Genomic DNA, 26,828 nt, shown 5'->3' with positions numbered 1-26,828 from the left:
AAGGAGAAACTTCCTAAAAGAAACCCCATAATTAAAGGGGAACATGTTAGAAACCTCAGGGAGAGACTGAGGAGGGATCCCTCTCCCAGGACGGACAGACGTGCAATAGATGTCGTGTGTACAGGATAAACAACATAGTACAAATACAACATTTGACAGAAATGATGTTGTGTTGGAAAAGAGAAAGTTTGGATGAATCCAGGAAAATGTCAAAAAGGCTTCCCGGTGTCCAGCAGGACCAGGGCAGCAGGCGCAGCCACGATTCCTGATCCTGATGTAAACTTTATCAGTGGCAACCTGCCACATGAGACACAGAAACTCCGGGGATGATACCCCGGATGATGAGTTAGTAACATACATTTACATAAATGCATACAGATAGAGAGGGAGAAGAAGAGAGGGAGGGGAGGAGAGAGGAAGAGAAGGAAGAGAGCAGGGAGGTGTCCCCTGGCAGTCTAAGCCTATAGCAGGATATCTAGGGGCTGATCCAGGGCAAGCCTGAGCCAGCCCTAACTATAAGCTTTATCAAAAAGATCTACTCGGCTAGCTAACGTTACAGCTCAGGACAAGGAGGACGCCGTTACTGTTTACTGTCACGAGACAGTCCATGCACGCTTCCTTCTGCACGGTGATACGGTTGGTGGGTGTAGTTTGGTAGAAAGAAAGTAGTCCCTACATGAAACTGATCACAGCAAGGTTAGGGTTATTGTTAGGAAATACGAGACTTTTCTCTTATCTTTGCTTTTATCTTGTGAAATGCTGTCGTTTTTAAACTTCAAGGCCTTTAACAAGTTTTCAAATCAGCTCAGGATGGATTGCATATCTAAAGTTATATCAAGTAATTATGTCATAAAAATTTAAATGTCAACATCTACAATTCAATGATAAACTGAAAAATAAACTGAAACCTGCCTGGGAGGTAGGAAATCAATCTGAAAACCTGCAGCGTGCTTTAATAAAGCAGTCAGCAGTGTATAAGGTATATCAATTTGTAGTTAATGGGCTAAAACCGAAACCCAGCAATATGGTCTTTAACACGGGGTGATCCAGCCGCCTCCACCCATCTAACAATCATTATTATAATAATAATAATAATAATAATAATAAGGAACAGAAGAAGAACACATCAAGTGAAAGTGAAAAGTTTCCCCCATGATTTACAGACTTAATTCATGTAACTGCGGACCAATATCACTAAAGTTTAATTAATTAAAGCCCAACTCTGAACCCCGGCTTCCTGCTCACAGTGGCTGATGAAGCTGCAGGGAATGAAAGTGCCTGATGTTGCATCATTTTGTTGTTTTTACTGTCTGTGGAGCTTTTAGGGCTAATGTCTCTCTCTATATCCTTTACACAACACACACACACACACACACACACACACACACACACACACACACACACACACACCCATCCCAGCTTATTTGGACACGATCCTCCACAGACTTGACACATGAGGAGACTTAAGATGGAGGGGACAAATTGTATTTTGTTGTTGTTTTTTTCTACGTTGACCTGAATGTAAATGTATTCTTTAAAGATACCTGTGTATTTGTCTGATGACTGAACAGAATAGTTTTTATAAAGTTTGGGATAACCACTGAGCTGATTCCATATCCAAATGTTCCCACATGGGGGAAAGAAAAACAAGCACCTGCATTTGACGTCGCCTGATGTGCTGCTTTCGTCCACCACCGAGCGAAGAACCTCTGCACTTTATTGTGACGTACGCCTGCACATTACCTGCTCCAAGTGTCAGTGTCTGGAATATTCCTATGGTAATACTAAAATAAATGTTGTTCATGTTTAATATCATTTGAATCCCTTGTTCAGTTGTTTATTGACGCACCACAGAGACTTGTTTTTAGTTTATAATAGAAGCAGTTGTGTCGGTACGGAGGCCCCGATAGGCCGTGGCTTAAGTCTTTTATTTATTCCTTTTTCCTGTGATAATGAATTAATTTTATTTTTTTCATTATCTCGAAATAACAAACGCTTTCCTAAAAGGATGGGGTCATTTTCTCCAGATAATTACATAATTAATTGGAGATTACGAGAAAAACAATGTTTCATATATTCATCAACGGGCCGAGGTAAATAAAATTAAAATACTGCCGTAACATAACATAAATAAAACATAAATAACTCATCTTGAGAAAACTAATAAAATAAACTGTGTGGACCGTGGCCCTTCAGTGCTTCCGTAAAGTTGTGTATATTTTAAGATTTTAGGGGGAGAGTGTTGAATTTATTTACTAAGGGAAGAAGTCCTAAGAAAATATTGATAATGCTGAAACATCATTTTCATACAGTCCCTTAACTTTTTTAAGCAATAATATCTATACGAGTTTTTAAAATCAGTTAAATGTATTTTAGCCATTTTGTTTTTTTTACAAAAACAAACTATTTTGCTCGTGATGCTTTTTAAAATTATTTAGTACATACTGAACATATTAAAATACTCGTGTGGTGGACAAACTATATAATGGAGACGCTTGTAAAAGGATAAAAATCTACAAAGTAATTTCTCAAATGTTTATTAAATAGTAATTTATTCACCTGCAGAAAATATCTTACATAAATGTGAAAAACGAGGCAACAATTGAGTATTTTTTCCAATGGTACAAACATACTTTATTGTACAATTAATTTATTGGCAAAAAACAATCAGACCACCAAAATAACTTAAAAAAAAAGAAACTAATGAAAATGGAGCAACAGTTATTTTTGCTTTCTCTCAGCAAGCACCAAAATTGTTAACAAGAGGAACGAAGAAGTGGTCAAAGATTCCATTTGAATACTAAACAAATATTTAAATAGTCTTATTTCCAGTCTCTGTTTAGGAGAAGAAAAGATTAAAAGTATTTGTTCAGTTGCCATCAGTTTGTACAGTGATTCAGTATGTTTACAACTATATTCATGTACATGAAACATTTCTTAAAAAGGATGGTATAATATACTCCACGGCCTCCCCAGGGCAAACTGAATGACTGTCTGCAGTGTCTTTTTGCATCACCATAACATCTTTAATACAAAACAAAACATGTTTTTATCTAATAATTCCTGTAGCTTCAAGTTTTATTTCCAAAAAATAAAATAAAATAATATATCTATATATAAAAGACAGTTTTTCCTTGTTTTTTTCTTATAAAATAAGTCTCAAGATATATTGCCACCTGGTTCTGATGCCTCCTCATACCCAGCAAGCCCAACCTTTTGAGAAAAATAGTGAGCATGTGAATATTGTGTCTTCAGTCCTCTCCATAAAAAGCTAAATGACCAAATTTAAACTCTTTCAGATCACACGTCCTGTCTCGGCTCTACTTCGTGCAGGTTCACGTCTAAGTTTTGAGATTGTTCAGGTGTGTGACTTGTTTGCAATAACCCCTCCCTCCCTAAAACCTTGTCAAAAATACACAGAAAAAGGCGCATTGGTGCTTGTGACCTTCTAACACCCCATAATGTACCTTTTAGAAAAAAACCTCAATACTGTACAGTAGCTCAGGAGTACTTTGTAGTTGTTTTTTTTGTTTTTTTATACAGATACAGCAAATATCCAATCAAACAAGAGGGGGAAACAAGCAGCAGAAAATAATGTCTCTGCTCAGAAGGTTCTTAAAGTATGTACAGGTTTTTTTTACATCTTTCACTTTCATTACAAAAACAGTATCTAAGTATCCACCATTTCTTACTTTGTACAGTACTAACATTGAATTAAATCTTGTGGCCGAGGGGCAATCATGAGGATGAGGAACAAAACGGAAAGAGAGAAAAGTAGTGAGAAGGAAACCGTTGGGATTCGAGGAAACAGGCAGGATTTTCTTAAACTTCTGCAGCCCAAAATAAAATAAAATAAAAAAAAGACACTCTTCTCCATGTCACAGTTTATAAACAAGGCTGTAATATATGTACACTAACATCCGCCAGATTCAAAGAGGGGCACAATGCGCCTCTGACAGCTGGACGCTCATCCCTCCTTTTTCTGCAGGGAGGGAGGGGGGGGGGGGGGGGGGGTTAGGGTACGGAAGGTGTGCACATTCATAGGAGAACTGAAGGTGGAGAGGTGGTGCAAGGATTTGTTCTGCGGATCTGGCCATTGTTTGCAGAAAAATACGACCAAACCCACGATCAGTGTCACTCATTCCCCCGAAAACACTGTTGAGGTTTAATTCCAATTTATAAACCCTGTCAAAACAAACAAAAACAACAAGTAGGAAACCTGTCAAAATCAAACTGCATTTAACGCACCCTCCCACCCACCCCATCATATAAAATAAATTCTATATATGAGAATTGTTGCAGTCGCTGTAAAATGTACATTGCTGTGAAAACTGTCCAGAAAAAGATTCCTGTAACAGAAGATATGTTGATGCTTGTATCACGATCCATCGAGGAAAAGAAATGATAAATTCAGAAATAAAATATACTTACTCTCTGCAAAATAGATACAATTATGACTGGGTATTTGAGAAGGAAAACAAAACAATAAAAAAGGTACATCGTGTCAACTCACTTTAATTTTTAGCCACATTTAAAATCTTAAAAATATTCATAAAAAGGCAAAATTCTCAGTCCCCAAAAATATTGTGTCATAGACTAAGGAAGAAATATCTTCAACCTGAAACACTGCCCTTCCACCTTTTTGTACACAATTGGCAAAAATATATAGATATATATTAACAGCAATAACTTACCATTGTTTTTAATTTATTCATTTATTGACTTCTAAGATTTATGTTGCATCTCCCATAGGAAGGAAGCTTCAGTTCTTATTTATACATCACAAAAATATTTAAATAAAAAATAAAAACTTCTAAAACCCCAAAGCTGTAGTCCCGCCTCGCTCTCCTTTCATGGCAGTTTGTCGTTTGGAGCAATTGATCAGAGCATCAAGACAGAGAGACAGTACGGAGGCGAGGCTACATAAGGTCTAAACTGTTGTGGTTAATGTTCGTTCCCAGCTCCTGGTTGTTGTTGTTGCTGTTATTGTTCCCACCCAACATGTCAGACTGTGCCCCCTGCCCACCGTGCATCCCCGTCATCCCGCTCAGCTGGGACATGATGGAGTTCTGCTCCGAGCTGAACTGACCAGGATCTACAGAACCGCCTGGCTGCTGCTGGGGTTGTGGAGGTTGGGGCGGTGCCATACTAGGGTGGTGTTGGCCTAAGTGGCCGGGGTGGGGTGAGCCAGTCTGGGTCTGTGGGGAGATGCGATGTGGCGAGGGCTGAGGCGGAGGTTGGGAGGAGGGCTGCATGCGCGGGGACGGGCTGGAGTGCGGAGGTTGCGACTGCGGCCTCGGCGAGGGCTGAGGCGACCTGACCTGACTGCTGAGCGACCCCGCTGGACCGAGTCCTCCTTGTCCTTGGAGGTGGGGATGGGGGGACTGCGCCATCTGTTGTTGGGGACTCATGGGACTGCTGTGCTGGGCTGGAGAGCCCCCACCCAGATGCTGCTGCTGCAGGAGCCTCTGGTGGAGGTTCTGGTGAAGCATGCTTTGTGTCGTCTGTGGGGGTCCACCACCCCCTCCGCCAACTCCACCTTGCTGTTGCTGCCCCTGCCCTGGTCCGCCTTGTCCGGGCTGGAGCGGAGGCCCTCCTGGTCCTCCGGGGCCTCCACCGGGGCCTCCACCGGGGCCTCCGTCTTGTCCTTGTTGCTGCTGCTGCTGCTGCTGCTGCTGTTGTTGCTGCTGCTGCTGCTGTTGCTGCTGCTGCTGCATCTGCAACTGGTGCTGAAGTCGTTGCTGGAGCGCTGCAGCTACCTGTGACATGGAGTTGGTGTAGCCTTGCTGCTGGCCCTGTGGTCCTCCCTGCTGCTGCTGCTGGGGACCCCCTACGCCTCCACCCCCAGGCTGGGGTTGGGAAGATGGGGGTATCCCTGGCTGTCCTTGGCTAGGCTGCATGAAACCTTGCTGGCCTTGCTGCTGCTGGAACTGCCCGTGGTTTCCCATCTGTTGTTGTTGCTGCTGTTGTTGTTGTTGTTGTTGTTGCTGTTGTTGTTGTTGTTGCTGCTGCTGTTGCTGCTGCTGTTGCTGCAGGTGTCTTCTCATCAACAGTTCTCTGAACTGCGGAGTCATATTGGTAATGTTGCCTTGTTGCCCTGCTTGCATTGCTCCCTGTTGTTGTTGTTGTTGTTGTTGTTGTTGTTGTTGTTGTTGTTGTAATGCAGCCATTTGCTGTTGCTGTAGATTCCCAGGCAACATTGGGCGCTGCTGCTGCTGCTGCTGCTGCTGCTGCTGTTGCTGCTGTTGCTGCAACTGCTGAAGCTGAGCCATGGTGGGCATATTCCCTCCCCCTGCTCCACCCTGAGCCATATTCATACCTGGCTGGCCTGCCAGGTTCACATTAACCTGCTGTTGCCCATCCATGTTAGCAAGCTGGTTAGCCCCAGGCACTCCTACGCCGGGAAGTACTCCAACAGCCCCTTGGAACCTCACACCTCCAGGCACCCCTTGTGGAGGCCCTACTGCTCCTCCGGGGCCCACCTGACCACCCTGATACCTGGCTGCTCTCTGACGGATAAAAGCGGCCATAAGGGTGGGGTTGGAGCGCAGGATGTTGAGGACTTGCTGCTGCTGAAGGGGTGAGCTCGGAGAGCGCAGTGTTCTCAGCAGGTCTTGTAGCGCTGCCTGGGGAAGGTTTCCTGATGCAGCTGCGGCTGCTATTGAATTCTGTACCCCTGCTGCCACTCCTGATACGCCCATTACCTGCATCAGACTGCGGGTTCCTGGTTGTGGCTGTTGCGGATTCATTGGCTGCTGCTGTTGCTGAGTGACTGTTGTCTGCTGCTGTGGCGCCATGTGACCCATCATGCCCGGCCTTTGTTGTGGGTTCATAGTGGGTCCGCCAGCGCCCCACTGCTGGTTTGCTGGCTGGAGTTGGCCACCAACTCCTTGCTGGACTTGCTGGAGCTGCTGCTGAATTTGAGGTGGCAGCTGCGACTGAGGACTGCCTTGCTGCATCCCTGCTAGCATTCCTTGTTGCTGTGGGTCTAACATAGTCCTGCCAACAACTCCCTGAGCCTGGGGGGGCATGCCCTGGGCCCCAATGTGGGGCATGCCCATTTGGGCCTGGGGGTTCTGGTGGTGAGGGTGTTGGGGTATCATGCCCCCCTGTCCCAAGCCACGTATCTGGGCTTGAGCCTGGGCCTGAGCCATCTGTCTCTGGGTCTCTGCTAGCCGCTGGATTTTTAGGGCCGTCTCTACAGCAGCCAGAGGGGGCCCTTGCTGCTGGCCTTGTACATGCATGGACCCCGGGCCTTGGTTGAGTTGTTGCTGCTGCTGGGGTGGTGTGGCTGGACCCATTCCAGGTTTGCCTAGGGACTGGTGTAGTGGAGAAGCCCCCGGCGGTCTGGGGTTGTAAGGAGGCAAACCACCCGGGTGCTGCTGCTGGACGTTGGGAGGCTGCTGCTGGAGCTGAGTTACCATCTGCTGCTGAGGAGAGTTCATCATCCCCCCTCCACCTCCTACACCCACTGGCTGATACTGATGGAGATGGTGTTGAGGTGGCATGGTACCACCTTGCTGCTGCACCTGTTGTTGCTGGCCCGGGGTTCCCATTACACCCATCCCAACTCCTTGTTGCTGAGGGAGTGCAGGCATGTTTCCCTGGGTGGGTGTCTGTGGTGTAGGAGGCTGCGTGCCCACAGACGTAGGTGTACCAGGCGCAGTTGCTCCATTGTTGGCTCCTGGAGAAGGGAGGCCATTGCCCCCAGGAGCTCCTCCAGGAGGCGGCTGGCCCACTCTCTGCATGCTGGCCATTCTCCTTCTGAGCATCTGGGCCTGCTGGAGTCTGTGCTGCAGCTGCTGCTGGCGGAGCTTGTGCTTGATGTTTAGGCAGAACGGAACGGGGCACTTGTTCTCCTGACAGTGCTTCGCGTGGTAGCAACACAACGCGATAAGCTGCTTGCAGATGGGGCAGCCACCGTTTGTTTTTCTTTTGCAGCTTTTGGTGTGCTGAACGACACGTTTCATCTTCTGGCAGGACGGCAGAGAGCAGTTTGCATTTCGACACTGGCAGGCGTGGACGAGGGACTGGATGCAGCGCTGGATGCTGAGGCGACGAGAGTCTCCGGGACTCTGTGTGGTTGCGGCAGCCTGGTTGCTGCTCTCGTCATCCAGACCGAGGCCTAACTTCTCCATCTTGTGCACATGGCGAATAGTGCCGTAACACACGATGCAGAGGTCGTAATCCTGTGAGGGAGGGTAAGGACGGAAAAACTTTTAGACAACATAAGAAATCCAATAACGTGCACATTTTCTTTTGTCATTACTTGTTACCACAAATTATTTTATGACTTCGCCTTAAAAAACAAAATCCTCAATTAAAAATAACAAATAAAGCTGCACAGTATTCGAACGTTATGAATCAGACCCACAAACAACCCTTCCCCAACTCACCTCGCAGACGGTACAGTGGTAACGAGTCTCTACGTGGTGTTTGCACTCATTACAAGTGTAGACGAAGCGGTCCTGGCTTTGGTTGTGCAACTCCACCAACATGCACATGGAGCTCCACATGGACCTCCTCAGCGAGCTGAACTCCAAGTGTTTGTCTCGGGCCAAAGTCAGGAAAGCATCGCGGCCGTCCATGAGATCACATGCCATCAGGGGATCCGGGTCTGTGATGGGGGGCAGAGCGTTTGCCATGGGTGCAGCGATCAGCCGGATCACAAAGAACACCTAGGTCAGGAAAAAGGAGGGGCGGACAGAAGAGGGACGGGTGAAATGCAGCCTTATAAAACCAATTCAACTTTGTGCCGGTGCCAGAATTCAGTAAAATGTTGTCAATAATTGAGCTTTCTTCTAGTAAGCAGCTTTAGAGTGATAAGGCAGGTAAGTAACAGCGATGCATCTTCCTCTTTCATACCTCTTTGTGTTTCTCCATAGTGGCGTAGAGTTTCTGTGAAAGGTCATTGCACACGTTGGGCATCCCTGGCTTCTTCTTATTGGTTCGACTCAAGCTGCTCTTGTTCTTACTCGTCTTCTTGTTGTTCTTCTTCTTTGCATTTTTACTGTCGCCTTTCGTCTCCTGCACCAGAAAGATTATAGTGATCACCTGATTAACAAGCTCACAAAGAGGAGAAGCCTTTCTTTTATAATGCCAACCTCTCCCACGCCGCAAAATATATACACAGTCTTACATCAATACTCTCGTTGGACGTGCTGTTCTCCTCTCTTTTCCTCTCCTCCTCCTCCTGCTCCAGCTCTTTGATGCTCTCCTCCAGCACATTGGGCCAAAAGTCGCCCTCAAAGTAAGGCAGCTCTTTGGCACTGGTCAAACGATCCTCTGTCGCCTGCTTGAAGACATCCTTTTGGGGGAAATTAAAAATAAAAGTCAGTGTTTTGCATCCAGTCATTCAAATCAGTTATAATGTTAAATGTATGTTTGACACAGGATGAAGACTAAATCCATTATCTACCTTGTAATCGTGCACTATCCGCTCTGCCACGGCTTTGTCCAACATCTTCTTGTACCACTCTTGGAGGCGTTTGGGCTTTGGGATCTTCTGGTCTGCAGGGTGACAGTGGAAGATGTAGTCGTCCCCTTCACTAGGCGGGCAGGCCCAGATGTGTCCTGTGGTGTAGCTGAGGAGGACAGACAAGAGGACATTAATTCACAGACTAAAAGTAAGCTCTGCGATGAGACAAGTCAGAATAAAGAATTGCACTCACCCCAACTTCCTGACGTATTCCAAGTAGCCGATGAGGACTTCGTGGTAGACTGCCGTCCTTAGAGCACGAGGCTTGAAGAAGTGGACACTGTCCAAGTAGGAGATGTAAACTCGCCTGAGTGGGTGAAAACGGAAACGTTAATGTCACAAAAACTGTATTTCTTTCAGTATTATTCCGTTTTCAAGAGGAAAGAAAAAGCACTGTGTAAAATATAGCTTGTAATATGGGGATGTTCTTACCTCTGGTTGGGCTGAGGGCAGTCCGATCCGTACTCCTGAACGTGCATACCGAAGAAGCAGACGTCCGCTCCGTCAATGTCCTCAAACGCAAACAGGGCTTTTGTCCTGTATGGAAAAGACTCCGACATCTCTCCGCTGTCCACAAATCTGTAGACAGAAGAAGTAAAAACATCTCAAATATATATATATATATATATTAAATGTTATTTTATATTCCTACCGATAGCCTAGTTTACTTTCAGGCCTCATAACAAATATGTAATTCACTGAAAACTGCAGGTACTGTACTGCATTAGTTCATTTGTTTAGTAATTTAAGTGTTTGAAACAGTCAATAAAAAGCACTTCATTACTTAATATTCATGTATTTAATATATAAATGTTAATTAGATGGTAATAAACATGAGAAATAAAGAAAAAAGTTAATGTTCTCACTTTAAAAAACTAATTTCTTCCACATCATCATCAAATTCTTAAAGATTGCGACACCGCAGACATGTTTCATGATCGATGATGGAAAACTCTGTTCATCTATTTGACACACAAACGAGACGAACGCGAGTCTTGTTCCCGTACCTGGACTTCATGCCTGGTTTGACCTCCACCACTTTGTCGGAGACGTGGACGACGCGAATGTTGACTTCTCCGGCGTCTATGAAGCTCTGACGCTTCAGGAAGTCGTTCACCCGTATCTCCAGGTAGCTGCCCAACTTTGTCTGAGGCAACCCTGTAAAGCAACGTATTAGTCATCTTGAAGTCATGTGCAAAGGTCAAAGGTCAAACGAGAGTTAACAAACGTGAAGGTGCATCAGTTTAACACGAGGACAAGAAAAAGGTATTTCCTCTGTTTCCCTGTGATAACGATGTATTTGATTGTTTTTGTTGTTTATTTGAAGTTATTTAGTTTATTTGTTTGCTTCCGTAGATGAAAGCCCACACGGAGCATTGCCACTTACTCTTGGCAGAATACTTGTTCTCTTTCCTCGTCTTGTTTGTCTTCTTCAAGCAGCCGTCACATACAAAACTGTGAATAAAAAAGGAGGTTGATTCAGCGTAATTACGTAACGAGCGACGGAGTCTTACAGGAACCTTGAGAATGACTGGAATTAGAAATTGCTGCTCACCCCGATGGCCAGATTGTTTCATGGTGCAAGACACAGATCTGATGCATCCTGCGCCCGCAGTCCATACATTCAACAAGCCTGACAGGAAGGACAAGAAAATAAATTATACTTTGAGTTTAATCTTCTTTCCCAAAAGCTGACATTTGGTGAGCAGTTAACTTACACTTCCTGGTCCAGTGTGTCGTTCTTCTTCTTCTCAAACTGTTCCTTGTTAATCGACCTGCAATCAATTAAGAGGGCGTATGAAAATATGCAGAACAAAGAGAAATGATCAATAAAGTTGACATTGGAATAACTTCTGCAAAGTTGCAGATAAAGATGAGGAAACACTAATGTTGGTCTACTACTGTGTAGGATCTTTCTGATTCTAATAACTGCTCAGCGTTATAACTGAAAAGAAATAATAGATATCATCATTTTCTAAATCCACAAAATGTTTTTATCCAACGAAATATTCGGCTTCATTCCATGTTTGTCGGCGTTTCTTTCACAAATCAAACATTAAGATATTATGTATCTAGTCGGCTGCCTACATGTATTTATGTTGATGAAACTGACGAGTTCTAATTATTAAAGAAAGTTAATTTAATTAAAATAAATAACCAATTTGTATCCTACGAGTTTGAAACACTTCCTGCACAAAATACACCGTGTAAATATTCTGTAGGACCGTCCTCGACTAAAGAAGTGACTCGTCCACTAATCCATTTAAATCTTGTGTTTACCAAAGATAACAAACAAACATAAGGTTTTTAGAAATAAATCATTCAGCATAACAAATGACTAATAAGGATTAATCATTTAAATTCCTTTTAAAGACTGCAAGGATCTGCAAGGTAGCTAAAACGATCAGGAATGATGCTGGAGCATGAACAACGTTTTCAAACGGACACAAAGATAAACTGGAGTTTTCTCATGAGACGGACGAATACTCACGTCTGTTGCTGAGTGGGGTCGTCGCCCAGGGAAACCGTCTCTCCCTGGATCTCGTTGAAACACTTCTCGCAGAAGTGGTACCTGAGAGCAATAAGCCCAAATGTTGGTGAACTACACCATTCCCCCGCAGCACAGTCAATCACAGACAGCGCACGGCAGGGCAGTCATGGGCAAGGTAGGGTGCCACAAGCGGAGCAAGCAGGAAGTGGGAGCGCAGGGCAGCAGGAAGTCGTCATCGCAACAGCCAGTCATGTTTTTGAAGGGGTGAAGGGGAGAGGGGGGGGGGGGGGGGGGGGGGGGGGGGGGGGGGGGGGGGGGGGTAGTGTATGGTTGATCAAGGCAAAAGCAAGCCAATGTTGATACCACAGCCATGGGAAGGGAGGACAGACAGACAGGTTGAATGGAAGACGAGACAAACATCCAAGACAACACACAGCAGAGAGCCGAGGCAAAGCACAGATTAGCAATTTGGACATGAGAGGATGAGCAACAACAACAAGCACCGTCACAGCTAAACAGAGCAGGATCAACGGGGGCTAAACGTGAGACGGGGAGTGGCAGCACAGGACGTAAATACAGACACTGAACAAATATGAACGAGTAAACACAGGCAGCTGCTCAGCTGTTTATGCATTCAAGCAGTTCATTTTAAAGTTGGTCCTTTCACATTCCACTAAGGTTTTCACGGACGTGTGCCAAAACTGAAGGAACAGTTCACCTCAGAATTAAAATATCTTTCCTTTCCCCGTTCCTTCCAGGGTTAGTGTTAATATAAAGGAACTCGATGGCGCTCGGCTTGTGGAGCTCAAAGCTCCAAAAACATACATTTAAAAAGCTCAACAGGAAAGTTTCTTTCCAGAAATCACGACCCGGTTACTCAAGATGATCCTCAGACCTTGTGGTGAGCAGCTTCACGTTGGAACTACTTTCAGAGTGAGCGTGAGCCTCTGGTCCCCGAGTAGATGGCTTCACTCTGCGTAGGGATACGGTTGGCGGGTGTAGTTTAGTAGAAAGAAAGTAGTCCCTACATGAAACTGCTCACAAGGTCTGTGGATCATCTCGAGTAACCGGGTTGTGATTTCTGGAAAGAGACATCACTGTTGAATGTCTCAAAGGTATTTTATCTCCAACACTCTGCCACTCACACCAAAACTATACAGATTGATTAATAGCTCTACAGGTAAGAGGAGAAATGTGTATTTTTGATTTTGAGGTGAACTGTCCGCTGCTTCTTCCTTAAAAATAAAATAAAGCTAATTGAGCTCAAATTCTATTCGTGCAAAAGCACAAAGAGCAGAAACAAGATCTTTGCTTCGTCTGTGCAACCTTTTCTGTAAACATTACACTGTTTTCAAACATTCTGTGTGAGGTGTTATTTATAGATTTAGTTTTACAACACCAAGAACAACTTAAAGAATGTGAGAAGATAGGACCGACTGTTAAAATGCCGGTGCATTAGGCACCACGTGGAGGTATAAAGACGGGGGACGTGAAGTGAAGGGAAGCGTTTGTGGGGAAACAATATTAATCAGATGAACACTTCGTATGTTGAACTGAATTGTACTGGAGATAATCCCTGCCTCCTTTTGTTAAGACCCATGCATCCATCTAGTCCCTCCGCCCTCCACCCTCCGCCCTCCACCCTCCGCCCTCCACGTTTCACTCTCTTCATACCTGTTCTGGTAGCTGAAGTAAGCAGCATCTCTGGGAATAGTGCACAGCTGCTTTCCGTAGCAGCACAGTGTCTGAGGAGAGAACTCCAGCTGATGGACAGAAACAAAAACAAAATGTGATGAAGAACATATTCATCTTTTGAGCTCACACAAGATACAAAAGAAATGCGTTACTAGTCAAATTCAAGCACTTTTCAAGCTTTTCCAGCACCTTACAGCTGTGGTAAATCATATATGTATATACTGTAGAGGCCACTTTATTATTAGGTACACCTCTAGTATAATAACGACTTCATTAAAGACATACAGAGAACTTCATACAACTCCGTACAGTCTTTGAACGAAAGAGACAATTTCAAGCACTGTATTCAAAATCCAAGCACTTTTCAAACCTTGAAAACAGCGCATTAAAAAGATCAAGATTTCCAGCACCCGTATGAACCCTGCAAAGATCTCTCTGGGCTTCCAGTGGTAGTTTACAGAAACTGGTTCTGCATATGAGAAAGTGTCCGCACAGCTTTTTTAAAATTCAAGCACTTTCAAGGTACTGAAACTAAAAAATTGCAATCGCTTTTGTTACTTATCTGCTCAAATAAAAAATAGCCGAGTCTCACGAGCGCTGACATGTGATATGGTGTTGGTATGCACAAGGCCAAATTTAGCTATGAACTTCACTGCTTCCATTTTCAGACGCGAATGATTGGAGTAAATTCTGCGTCTGAAACATACTCGCAGCGCTCGTACACAACGCACGCAACTCTCATGGGAAGCTGCGGTCACCTGAAGGTCGCATTACATGCGGAGCTTTAGCAAACGCCAAAGTTGGTTTCAAAAAGTTTAAACGAATAAATAACTTTATCAAGTACAGATTTAATGTGGTGAATAGAGCCGTCTGACAAGTGTAACAGTATATAAAGGCACAGATAACGTCAGGGCTGCAACTAACGATCATCTTCTTTATTGTTTCATCGGATCGTTATTTTATTGTCTACTTTATAATGTCAGAAAATAAAGAAAAATGTCAGAAAATAAAGAAAAATGTCAGAAAATAAAGAAAAATGTCTAAAAATAAGGACAAATGTCTAAAAATAAGGACAAATGTCCATCCCAGTTTCTTAAAGTCCAGGTGTCGTCTTTAAAAAAAGGCAGATATTCTGTTTCATTAGTCGACTCGTTGTTGCAGCGCTAGATAACATTAAACGCAAAGTCTCCCTGATGTTTACGATGCCCCTCCCTAACAAACATTCCCAGTTAAACACATCCAGCCTTTCATCTCGCTCCGTCTCACCTTCCTCCCACAACAGTATCCGAGGCTCTGCATGACGGGATCGATCTCCTGCTCGAAAACCTCGGCCAGCTTGGAGCAGTACTTGTAGACTCGGGATGTTTTGCGGTTGTACAGCCAGGCGTTGTTGAACATCACCCAGATGTCATCCACGTACTGCCACGGATCCTGGTACTGACCTGCAAACAAAGCACAAAGTTTGGGATGATGGACGTCGAATAGAAAAACACTTCTCTTCCATTACGTTTCTCAGGAAGGACCGAACCTCGTCACGTTAGGCAGCGAGTTCTAACCTGTATCCAGCTTTCGCTTGATAGTAGACAAGTCCATCGGGGTCTTCACAATATCATAGTAGTCCTGAAACACACAACAAACAGGGAAGTGTCACAGTGTTGCAGGTAAACACAAGTAAAGAAGGAAGGAAACCCCCCCACACGCCGAGAAGAATGCAATCAGTGCGTCTCTAATAGAGCAACAAATTCTTACAAAGTGAGGGAACTACGCCAAAGACAAGTGAGGAGAAGAACACACAGGAACATTGCATTTGATTCTACAACTTCGAAACCTCAGCAGGGATACGTACAGGTATGCAGAGCAGCTGTGGGTCGACAGGCATCCTGAAGGGCAGAGACTCTGGATCTTGTCTGTAGAGAGATTCGAGGGTGGGCATCAGGGCCTGACGAAGCTCCTCTGGCTTGAAGACTGGAAGAAATAGAGAATGGGATGTAAGAGTAGTGGACTTCCTTCTTACACTGCTGCCTTTACCCTTTGGAGCCCACGACAGCAAACAAACATATATACACACAAGGAGATGTTAAAAAAGTACAAACGTACTCTTCTTCTTCACTGGAGTCTGTGTTGAAGCTGCATCTGACGTGTCCTCTTCCTCTTTCACCTCCTTCTTTATCTCCGGTTTCCTGTCTTCCGTCTTGATGCTCGACATCTGCATCGTCGTCGATGTATCCATGTGAAGCCCTTTACCTCCCTCTCCGGAGCACTCCTCCTTCTTCACCTCTAGTTTCACAGGCTTTTCCTCCATTTTGATGTTGCTGAGCTTCCCTCCTTTGGAGCAGCTGCCGGAGTCGCTCTCCTCCTCCTCCTCGTCCTCGTCGTCCTGCTGCTTGATCTCCATCTTGGGGTCGAGGTTGGCGGCTGAAGCGTTCGACTGGGGCTGCTGGGAGGAAGTGTCCAGGCTGCTGACAGAGGCTGGAGTCAGGGCCTGACTGTCCGTTGGGAAGGAACCCTTTTGGGACAACTAGAGAGAGACAGAGGAACAAACTCAGGTGCATGGAACTAGTGAATAAGTGAACAAGCAATTAAATGACAGGATGCTCCGACGAGATGACGCATGGGACAACGGCAACAATGCATTTTAACTATTACTGTTTTTGTGTGTAAGTGACTAATGGGAACAACCATCTTTGAACTGGGTCCAGTATTCAGGGAGAAATCAAATGTTGTTCTTTACCTTTCTGACAGCGTCTGACACGTTTAATCAGAATACAACAAAAACAAACACTTTTGTGGACGTACGGTGCAGAATTGCCCGAAGGATTGCATTACTGTTTCGCGGCTAGTCGCAGTAGTCACTTAGACAGAAAATAATGTCCAGGTTGAAAAGTACTGGTCGTAATGTGGAAGTGTAAGTATGTAAACGGCTGAGTCACACTGACCGGAGTGCGTGGAAGCTGAGAACCATGTGGCGTTGAGCTAGAGCCCAACCCAGGGTGAGATGGAGTGGTGGAACCAGATGACCCCATGTGCTGCTGCAGGGGCTTGTTGGAGCCCGGACCCTGGCCATGCTGGTTCTGCTTGGGGGTCGAAGGTGGGCCCAGCTGTGGTGCGTTCGGGGTGTGTGGCTGTGGGGTCAGGGACCCAGCGAGTCTGGGGGGCGTTTGGTGAGGAGTAGGAGATCGGCTGTGAGCGGGGGAGGGCGAGCCGCGCATGGCTGCCAAATGGGGGATGGAGTTGGGTTGCTGGTTTGAGTTCGATGGGGTCATTGAGGAAGGGGGGGTTCCAACACCTGAGTTGGGACCTCCACCACCAACGCTCTGAGGACCCATCGGCCCCACTGAGGGGACGCTACCGGGACCACCGACCGAACCTGGCTGTGCTAGAGGACTAGCAACTGGAAGAGAGGGAGGAGTGCCCATCTGCGTCTTTGGATAGAAGAGGGGGGGGGGGGGGGGGGGGGGGGGGGGGGGGTGACAGGCGGGTCAATAAAAGGTATAGTTCAAGAAGAACATTATGCAGAACAACAAAGCTCCACAAGCAAGTCCAGTGGTTTGATTTCAGGTTCTTATTTTCTACAAACCCCGGACGTGGCACTTAAACTTACCTTGTAGTTAGTTTCTAAACGTTAATCAGTTTTTATATTATTTATTATCCCTGCCGTTTTTAATTTATTCTATTGATTGTTTTTCCTTCTTTTTTTACATTTCATCGTTTATTATTTATTTATTGTTTAATGTTTATTGTTTTGTTGCATGTGTAGCACTTTGTGCTGCATGTTTGTATGAAAGGTGCTATACAAGTAAATAAAGTTGAGTTTCTGATCATACAGAATACTTAAGACAATAACTTTCTGTGCTTTGGAATCAACCTCCGTAAAGACCTTACCTGTGCCATGCCTGCCTGTGCTCCAGGTTGGGCCATCCCAGGCTGAGCTGCTCCAACTCCAGGTCCTGATCCAGGAAACTGTCCCTGGGACAGATACTGGTTTTGCAGCTGGCTGACATTCGGCTGCCCCATCCTGGGTCCGACCATTCCCATCTACAGTTTCAAAGAGCAGCGGTTAACAAACCTATGCAACTTTATCTACCAAGCATCTCTGTAAGACTCCTTTGTAACAACACGTTGTTTAAAAAGACAGAATTGTGTTTATGGGCACATTTAAAACAAAACTAATGTGTGTTCAGCACTGACCTGGTTACTAGATGCTCCTATGGGGAGAGGAGGCGTGGACCTCTGGCCCATCGACGGCATCCCCATCTGATTGAACTGATTCATACCTGACGAAAACAAACATTATTTTACAACACATTACATTTCATGTGTAATCAACACTACGCATTATATTTTGTACTTAAATAGTCCCATGCATGTGCAGTAGTGCGGGGTCTTTTGCCACATCTCAGCTGCACGTTACGCTCAACTCACAAACCCTAACCCATTGGTTCAGGTTCCAAACAAGCGGACACAGAAAATATCCCCATTCTTTAAGTCTCTCTGACTGATATCCACATTTGTGCCGATACAATAAATAAAATGTATCCCCCATGAACTGATGAAAGACGTCCTGGGGTCCAGTGGTTCTTTACCTGGGCTTTGCATTCTGTTGACCATCTGATTAGGTCCAGCCGGTCGCACCATCGATGGGTCAGGAAGGGGACCGTCTGTAAAAAAAACAGATGTAAAAATCAAGATGTGATCTGCGCACAGGAGAGGGAGGGCTGACAATGACCCAACGAAGCAGATGTGGAGGAATGTTTCATCCTCCTCCCGGTTTGTTTGGGTCAGAAACGATCTGTGAATTTCACTTTTGAAATCCGGTGGCAGGATTTCAACCTTAGTCCAATAAACAACAAAGCCTGTTTCTTCAACATTGACTTAATTGAGCCCTTAAATTCTGCCAAATGCAGCAAAGAGAGGAAGAAAGATGAAAGAAAATAATCCCACAGAGACACATTTTCAGTCACACATCACGGCTTGCTTTAAATCTCAAAGCACGAGGTAAGAGATACAAAACAATGCTAAAATGTGGCAATGTAACATTCCTCCGGATTAAATCATCATTCACATGAATGCGTGCAGCCCAGCGTAACATTAGCTCATCCACGTCTACATATGCTGCACATCTACTCACTTGGAGGCAGTCCAGTGGGGGGCTGACCCATGCCGGCAGGCCCGATGCCCAGACCCTGCTTCTGGAGCCGGGTCCTCCTCTTCTCCTCCAGCTCCTTCTGGATCTTATAGATCTTCTCCGCTAGCAGGTGATAGTACTCCGCCTGTCAGAAAGAGGGTGAAGAAATAAGGACAAACTTGGCAAGGGGGTCAACTTCTTTTGAGGAAAGAAAAGCAAGTTGGCAACCGACACAGGAAAATCTTTATCTGCTGCAAAAAGCAATAAAACAACGTGAAACAAAGGTGTTTGTTTTTACTTGTGAGACTATGATGTGGCTGAATACAGCTGCAAACTTCACAGCAGACTCATTTCTTTTCTGAGTAACGCAGAGGTGAAGGAGAGAGCCACTTACTCTACTGTTGGCCGACTCGTACATGTCTCCCTCAACTTTTCTGGCGTACGCCACCAGGTTCTCCATTCGACGGTCCTTGAGAGCAGCGGGATCTGGAGTCGGAAAGATGGCCTGAACACTGTGGGTGGGAGAACAAAAACAGGAGGACATTTAATTGTTAACTCCGGTCTCAGTCAAAGAATTGCTTAAACTAAATATGTCACTTCCAGTTACCTGAAGGCTGGACTAGCTGCAGCTACAGCTAGCATGCGTCCTTGTTTATTGTGGTTAACATGCCTGTTCCTCAGCAATAAACATTTGACAAGCACTTTATACAGCTGTTATCGGCGGGCCCATAAGTTGCGTTTACTTCCAGTGAAGAAGAATAAATCTCTCGGTCACATTATCGTCTCTCCGGCGGCGCTTATGAAGGCTTCTGAGGTTACTATCAGTTATGTGTGAGATGTACTAACAGAGGCTACGCTCAGACACACACGAGGTTTTATTACTGTCACGCTGTTTTACACTCACAATATGCATGTATGCATGACATGTACAGTGCAAAGAGTTCTTTAATACTTACAGTTTGTGTACCAAGTGGTTTCGTAGGTCCTGCGTGATGTCCTCGTGCCAGCTTTTCCTCATACCCGAGGAAGAGGGAGGGCCTGCTGTGGGCATGGAGCCGACCCCACCAGCATCATTCATCAGACTGGAAGAGATAGGAGGGCATCGTCTTATTGATACGTTCCTTCCTGTTTTGTTAAACATAGATGCGTGTGCCCTGGTCTGATGAATCATGCCGAGTGCCATGCTTGTGCTCCTTCTTACCCTGTGTTCACGTTGAGGTGCATCATGGTATCCTGCAACAGGCTGGATTGTTGACTCTGAGCAGAAGCTCCCACTCCTCCATTGACTCCCAAAGGATTCGCACCTACACATGGAAAGGATGAGGCCATTATGAGTCTGCATTCTTTGTGTTACTAATAATAACAAAGTTATGTACCTTGCGCTCTGACATGTACGTCGTAGTGTCTTCAAGCTACATGGCATCAAAAGCATATTCATGAGGTGCAGATCAGACTGCATCTATCTTGTCATACCCTTTGAATTATACTTTTGCTTCTGGCAATATGTTGACTACTGAAGGTAATTGAAGCATTTCATTCTCTCTATAATTCTCTTTTCTGGGCTCTCAGCGCTCACTCACCCAATGCGTTCAGAGGCCTCATGCCAGCCTGGCCTTGCAAGCCTTGGTTGGACATGTTGGGCTGGGCAGGCTGAACCTGGATCTGGTTTCCCTGGTAGGTGAGGCCCAGGGCTGCGTAGGCTCTTTCTATGGAGCTGGGGTCGATCTGGCTCGGCGGGTTGAGGTTGGGAGCACTTGTTTGGCCACCAGGTACAGCCCCGAGAGAGCTGCCCAGACCTGCAGCGGCTGCACCGAGTAGAGCTGTGAGGACATAAGCAGAGAGGAGAGTGTTAATAATACATCTGCTCAACAAAATATCTACAAAACTAAGAAAAACTCATTTTATTTTTTAGTACACTACAGATTATGTTTATCTCATTAATACTGCCGCGGTTGTGGGTTCCAATCCAGCACAGAGGACAATATATGTGGTGGAAATGACAAGTTTCATCCCAATACGATATTATATTGATTCTTAGGGGCCTGCGATGGATATGAGATCATCTGCCTCTTTAACACAATGAGTTACATTTATATCAACCGACAAAAAGCAGCTAAAATGTTATTTGAAATGTTATTACTGGGCTCTTAAGTGTTTTTATAAAGAATAATACAAATAGAGCTCTTGTTGTTCACTATAAATTGTCACATTTCTCATGTTTAAGCACTTTTTGAATGTTTAGGAAGGAGGTGATTTTGGGCGGAAACGGTGAAAGGTGAATTTCAAAATAAAAGCATATCTTAAAGATGATATGCATGATAATATAATATCTTTAAAGTGTACAGTGTCGTGTGCAGAAGAGGAATGTATAATGTTGTTTGGTCAGATACAGACACTCACACTGCGGGTTCCTCTTGTCCCCGGCATTCTTCAGTGGCAGGCAGACAGGACAGTCGTGTCGCGTGCAGTTCTTCCAATGGGAGATGATCTGCCTCGATGATGCACAGTGAGCAACTGGGGGTGAAAAGGGGCCGAAAGACGGGAAGAGTTGGGAAACACAGGAGGTGTATGAGGGAGGGGATAGAGGTAGGAGAACAAGAATAAAACAAAGTGAGGTGAGGTCATGGAAACAAAAAGAGATTAAATTAAATTAGAGATGTCTGCCTGTTTCCTAAAAAGAGCTGCTGACACACAGAACACTGGTACGAAGTTGACGTAATGCTGGTGTTATTTTATCTTTATAGTACGACACAAAACCAACTAACAATATAATAAACTAATAAGTATTGTTTTTGTGGCACAAACTTATATAGCTGAAGTCTCCAGCTTCGTTTGCCTAAGAGGTGCAATAGTTAGTCCTTCATTAGGAGGAGCACGTCGCTGTAGTTTCAGTTAAATACAGAAATCACATCAACACTGACCCTCGTCTCTGAGCATGCATGCTACTATATAAAAAGTAAATCACAGTAGTAAAAGTGTTGTTTCAGAATAAACTACCCTGAACACCAAACGGAATAAGTAAACCGATATGATATGGCGTCCTTACAAGGTTTGTTAACTAAGCTAAAATAACTGCGTCTGTAACCAGCCTGCTTGTAGGACACAGGGACACATCCTAGCTATCCACTGGGTGCAGGAGCATGCAGCCTCTCTTCTACTCACCCTGACAGGACTTGCCAGCCTGGCAGTGAGTCATGTGGTTAAGGACGTTCTTCATAGTGCGGCAGTGTGGCAGGTTGCACTGCCGGACTTCCCCGTTGGCCTGCTCCCGCCGCTGACACTTGTGTGCATGAAGCAGGAGCACCAGTTGCTGCTGTATTAGCTTGCGCTTCTCCGGGTCAGCTGTGGGCGGTGCACCGGCAGCAGCGGATGCTGCAGAAACCTGGGTACCGGGACCCACCAGACCCGCCTGAGCGTTGGGCATCATCCCTGGGGATCCTCCCACAGGTGCGCCAGAGGGACCGCCCACACTGGCTTGTGACTGCGGGGAGCCCTGGTAAGTGAAGAAGGAGGGAATAAGAAGAGGTGACGTGGATGAGAGCAGTGAATAAATAGGAAATAAGGAGAGATAAGAAGTTAACAGTGTGTAGGGAGGGGAGAGAGGAACACAACAAGAAAGGAGGAGGCGGTGTTTAATTTACAATAAGAGGTGAGTGAGGTAGAAAGAAAAAGGGAATACAGAGCAGTGCAGTGGGAAGAAAGGTAGGAGGGAAGAGATGAGATACAGGGATCGTTTTGAGCAGATACTTAAATCTAAAAACTTGGTCAAAGAAATATAGTCCAACTCATACTTGCAACACTTCTTTCATTGACTTTGTATTTATTCCCTACCATGGCGGCCATTCCTTGCATGGGCTGGTTCTTCTTGTCCAAGTTGAACTGGGCTAGGCTGTTGGCCATGGGACCTTTGTTCTGGAGCTGAGGGCCCAGCCCTGCACCGCCCAGACCTTGATTCCCCTGCCCTGCATATGGACCTCCAAAAGGACCACCTGGGTTCCCCATCATCCCCATCTGGGAGTAAAAAGGGACAAATGAGGAGAGACAGGAAGTTAATGAAAATGATGAAGAGTCATGTGGGAAACATCAGGCGACAATTAAACGACAATGAAATGATGCATTTGAACTGCACATGTAACCGTGTTGTGTGTTCTGGCAGTTTGCAACTTAATCTCACGGCTTCTCCAAGAGCTTTGATTCTCTGCCCGAACTCGACTGGGCCCACCTGGGACGGGCTGTAATTACTCAAAATTTCCCCGGGCCTGAATCGGGTCAGACTGGCGCAGAGCAGGTGCGTTTTTATTGCCTTCTTTTAATTGAAATACAGACTTTATGGTCTGCGATGTGTCATGATTAATGTATGAGCTAACTTACCGTCAACCCATTATACCTAATGAAAATGTTGAGATTTAGAATTAGCTTTAAAACTGACAAAACATTAGAATTAGGGGGTAATTTCCTCGCAGTCATGACTCCCAATTAATTAATTAATTAATTGTGTCCGCACGCCGTCATGTGCTAAACATTAAGTAGGAGAAGGCGTGTCGGAGATCTTGTCTGCAAAGACTGTGGACTTTAGCTTGTAATTAATTTTAGCTAATACATTTTAGTTTGAACTTATTTTTTTAACTGAAGCTTCAGCGTCTCCCCAAGATCTCAAATCTGAGCCGTTAAATGAGCGGGACCTGTGGATATTTCATCACACCATGAACTCCATCAAAGCCAAAGATTTCATCTCCCAAAAGACTACTGCTCATGAGAGACGAGAAAATGCACTTTTAAATCAGTTAACCAGGTTACATCATCACGTAATGTGTGATTATCATTAAAATAAATATTTACAACCTATGCAAACCTAACACCAGCAGAAGTTATAGCAGCAAGTAGAGTGTAACAACAGTTCCTCTTTTTCTCCCTGCACATTGAAGGCGTTATTTTAACTTTAAAAAAATGTTTTAATCACTGATCTATTCCTCATCAGGCGCCTTGTTTCCCTTTCCTCCTTCCATCGGTTCACTTCCTTTTACTGCTCCCTATACCTAACCTGGATACCATCTCACTGCTTTTGAGTTCTACGGCTAAATCATGAAACATCAGTGTCTCCAGCACATTCATTCATTCAGCGGCAGCAGCCTGCCACTGCATCATTGTTACTGTCACTCCTGTGGGACCTTCAATCACACAAGCAGAGCTGTTTTGTGCCTCTTCAACTCCAAGCATAAGCATGCTGTGGATTGCACATGGATGCTAACATACATGACATAAGGTCAAGGACCCAAAGCACTACTTTGTGGGTGTAGACAAAATAAGCATCTCTTTCTCTTTCTCGGTGGAGATCCAAACTAGATCCTGCCAAAACGTAGTTTAACTTATAAGGAAAAACTAAAGCTAAATATAAATGTGTGAATAGTTTCTGGACACAAACATAAGACCATGACCTACAACCAATCATGTGCAAAAATATGCCATTAAAGCTGGCCGAAATGAGTGCATATTTCTGTTCTATTGTATCATGATACAATATAATACGATTCTTTGGACAATGATACAATATTTTCTGTTATCACAACGTTGCCACAATATGATTGTCGATTAGATTTAATTCAGGGGCCTGTAATCAATATGAGAATATAACATATGCCGATTTAACACAATCAATTACATTTATATCAACTCAGAAAAAGCAACTAAAACATGATTTGACAATCGTATTACTGGGCTCTGTAGGAATGAGGTGTGCTTGGAAGGAAATGGTCACAGATTTCAAAATAAAGGCGTATCTTAAAGATGATGATTTGCACTTTACATCAATGATATTGGATTGTTGATTGATATATCGATCCAGACCATATTATTGCTACTCCCTGGGTAGCAGTAAAGGTTTTTGATCATTAACTGGAAGATAAGGTGAGTTCTACAAATGACTTTTAACCGTGAGTGTGTACTTGAAATACAAGATTTAATTTTCACCCAATATGGCATTTACAATGTTCTTATGTCGTATAAATTCCATGTAAAACCATGTCCATAGTAACAGAACAGCATTCTTATAATTAGAAGAGGCCTACCTTGTTCATTGCTCCAGGTTGCTGGCCTCTCATCCCGGCCTGGCCCCCAGCTCCCTGCTGCTGTAGGGTCTCAGCCAACAGGTTGCTGTTGCCACCCATCCCCTGATTCCCAAAGCCCATCCTGGGGGAGCCATTCATCACCTGGCTCCCAATCATGCCTGGCTGCTGCTGTCCGTTATTTCCCTTCTGCTGCGCTCCCATCATGGCCCTGTTCATGCCACCCATCATTCCAGCTGCAGCATTCTGTTGTTGCTGCTGCTGCATCATGTTGGCCTGCTGCTGAGGGGAGAGGTGCTGCTGCCCCTGGCCCATCATCTGCGGAGAACCCTGGCCAGGGGATGCTTTCATGTTCGCCAAGTGTTGCCCCATGGCGCTGGGGCCTCCTGGGCTACCCATGGCTCCTTGGTGTCCTTGCTGGGCCGCACTGGGTGCCCCAGAACGCAAAAGCTCGGACAGCTGTTTGTGCTTGGCCACCGCATCCTGGCCTCCACCAAGTCCAAGCCCCATTCCTCCTGCCCCTCCACCAGGACCCAGCCCTGCAGGTCCTCCTCCCAGAGTGGTGTGCAATTGGCTGAGGTCCCCACCATTGACCAGACCTGATTCATTAGAGCTGATGAGCTCGTCTGGGAGATCATGCTCCAAGTCAAACAGTGAGCCGAAATCTAAAATGGAGAAGAAATGCAAAGTTTAGGCGGGGAGAGTCAATAAGATTGGAGACAATGCATGGAAAGGTTTGAGAAAGACAAAATGGGCCACACTGGTATAATCCTTCATTTTTCAGTGAGTGAAAATGCAATTGCATGCTTGACATTAAAAACTGATAAAAGCCGTTTAGAGGTGTATAGACAATTTTCTCCCATCAATAATTAATAACATGCCATCAAGCATAGCACAGCTGAGCACTTAACTTCAGGTGAGACCCAGAGGAACTTGTGAGGGTGCACAAACATACAATTTATGCAAACACACACGCCCACATGGCCTGCTCGCACAGAGAATCCCTGACCAGTAAAGTGATTCAACATGTTGCAAAGGCAGGTTTGTACAAACCAGGTGACGAATGGACCATTTCATAGAAGTAACGCCACAAAATGGAGCTATGTCGGTAGAGACGCACGCTCACTGTGTCAGTCTGTATCCAGTTCAACAGCACACAGCTTAGGCAAGCAAATAAAACACATGATGGACATCAAAACCAAAAAGCACCCCCCCCCCCCCCCCCAAATTCCTCAAAAGCACAGAATCTAATTTAGCCCTGTTTGTCACTTGTCATTTTTCTTTATGATATTATAGTGAATTGTGACTATGTTGAATAATTGATCTACAATGACAATAATCTGCAGCTACAGCACTAACCTTTAATTAAATAAATCTGAAAATTAACAAATCAGTTATAAGCAGGAAACATTGTTTCCAAACTGCTTTTTGGAGGTACAAGCACAGAGTAACGGTATGCAAGAAGTTATACCAGTTTCTCAACTGAACTATAAACTGTCTGCATGACACATAATCTTAGAAGACCAAATTAATGAGTGCAATAAATTGCATCTGATATATACAGAGCCTGTCCACTGATCCTCACATCATGCAAGTACATGTGTGCAACCGTAAAAGTCCCTTTCCACAGACCTTAGCTGACAGCACAAGATGCAGCTGTTCATTGTAAAAAAATAATAGTACTTAATGAAATGTATTATTTCTGTCTTGGAGTAGTATTTGCTGCTAACTTGACTTGTTAATATCGCAGTGGCAGGACATGGCGCTGTCCATGCTCCACAGTTGTGCCACTATTCCAGCTGCTGTCACACGCCAAAGAAACACACCAACAATGTAAAGCTTAACAATCAGTCGGACTCGTGGGCCTACACCTATGTCTCCCACAAGGCTAGCTTCACCACCATCTGCAACCTCACCACACGATCGACGTTAGCTAACGTTAGTTGGGAAAGGGTCCGAGTTATGATGGGGCAACAC

At 44.9% G+C, this 26,828-nt stretch overlaps 1 protein-coding gene across 1 annotated transcript; it reads right to left on the bottom strand.

Annotated features, from left to right (window-relative positions):
* Positions 1-2,607: 2,607 nt before the first annotated feature.
* ep300a (EP300 lysine acetyltransferase a) lies at positions 2,608-26,624 on the bottom strand. Its single transcript, XM_029456756.1, has 31 exons — positions 26,582-26,624; positions 24,855-25,516; positions 22,621-22,800; positions 21,952-22,282; positions 21,190-21,303; positions 20,370-20,609; positions 19,991-20,093; positions 19,746-19,871; positions 19,184-19,301; positions 18,793-18,934; positions 18,248-18,322; positions 17,853-17,938; positions 17,547-17,699; positions 16,601-17,086; positions 15,762-16,182; positions 15,511-15,629; positions 15,221-15,284; positions 14,931-15,106; positions 13,644-13,732; positions 11,970-12,050; positions 11,197-11,253; positions 11,034-11,111; positions 10,866-10,933; positions 10,486-10,636; positions 9,911-10,057; positions 9,672-9,785; positions 9,419-9,584; positions 9,140-9,307; positions 8,866-9,027; positions 8,397-8,678; positions 2,608-8,189 (listed from the first exon to the last, which is right to left on the bottom strand). Exons 1-31 carry the CDS (start codon positions 26,622-26,624, stop codon positions 4,920-4,922), a joined length of 8,472 nt encoding a protein of 2,823 aa, XP_029312616.1. The 3' UTR covers positions 2,608-4,919.
* Positions 26,625-26,828: the final 204 nt, after the last annotated feature.

The sequence above is a fragment of the Cottoperca gobio genome, chromosome 19 (genome assembly GCF_900634415.1).
Source record: "Cottoperca gobio chromosome 19, fCotGob3.1, whole genome shotgun sequence".
NCBI lineage: Eukaryota > Metazoa > Chordata > Actinopteri > Perciformes > Bovichtidae > Cottoperca > Cottoperca gobio.
This window is presented reverse-complemented; position numbering and strand designations above follow the sequence as displayed.

Excerpts from the sequence above, each read along its gene's own strand:
- ep300a (XM_029456756.1), bottom strand. The coding sequence starts at position 26,624 with ATGGACAGCGCCATGTCCTGCCACTGCGATATTAACAAGTCAA. Across the intron at positions 12,051-13,643 it reads TACTTCAGCTACCAGAACAG|GTACCACTTCTGCGAGAAGT; the intron begins GTATGAAGAGAG and ends TATTGCTCTCAG. Across the intron at positions 10,934-11,033 it reads GAAACAATCTGGCCATCGGG|TTTTGTATGTGACGGCTGCT; the intron begins GTGAGCAGCAAT and ends TTTTATTCACAG.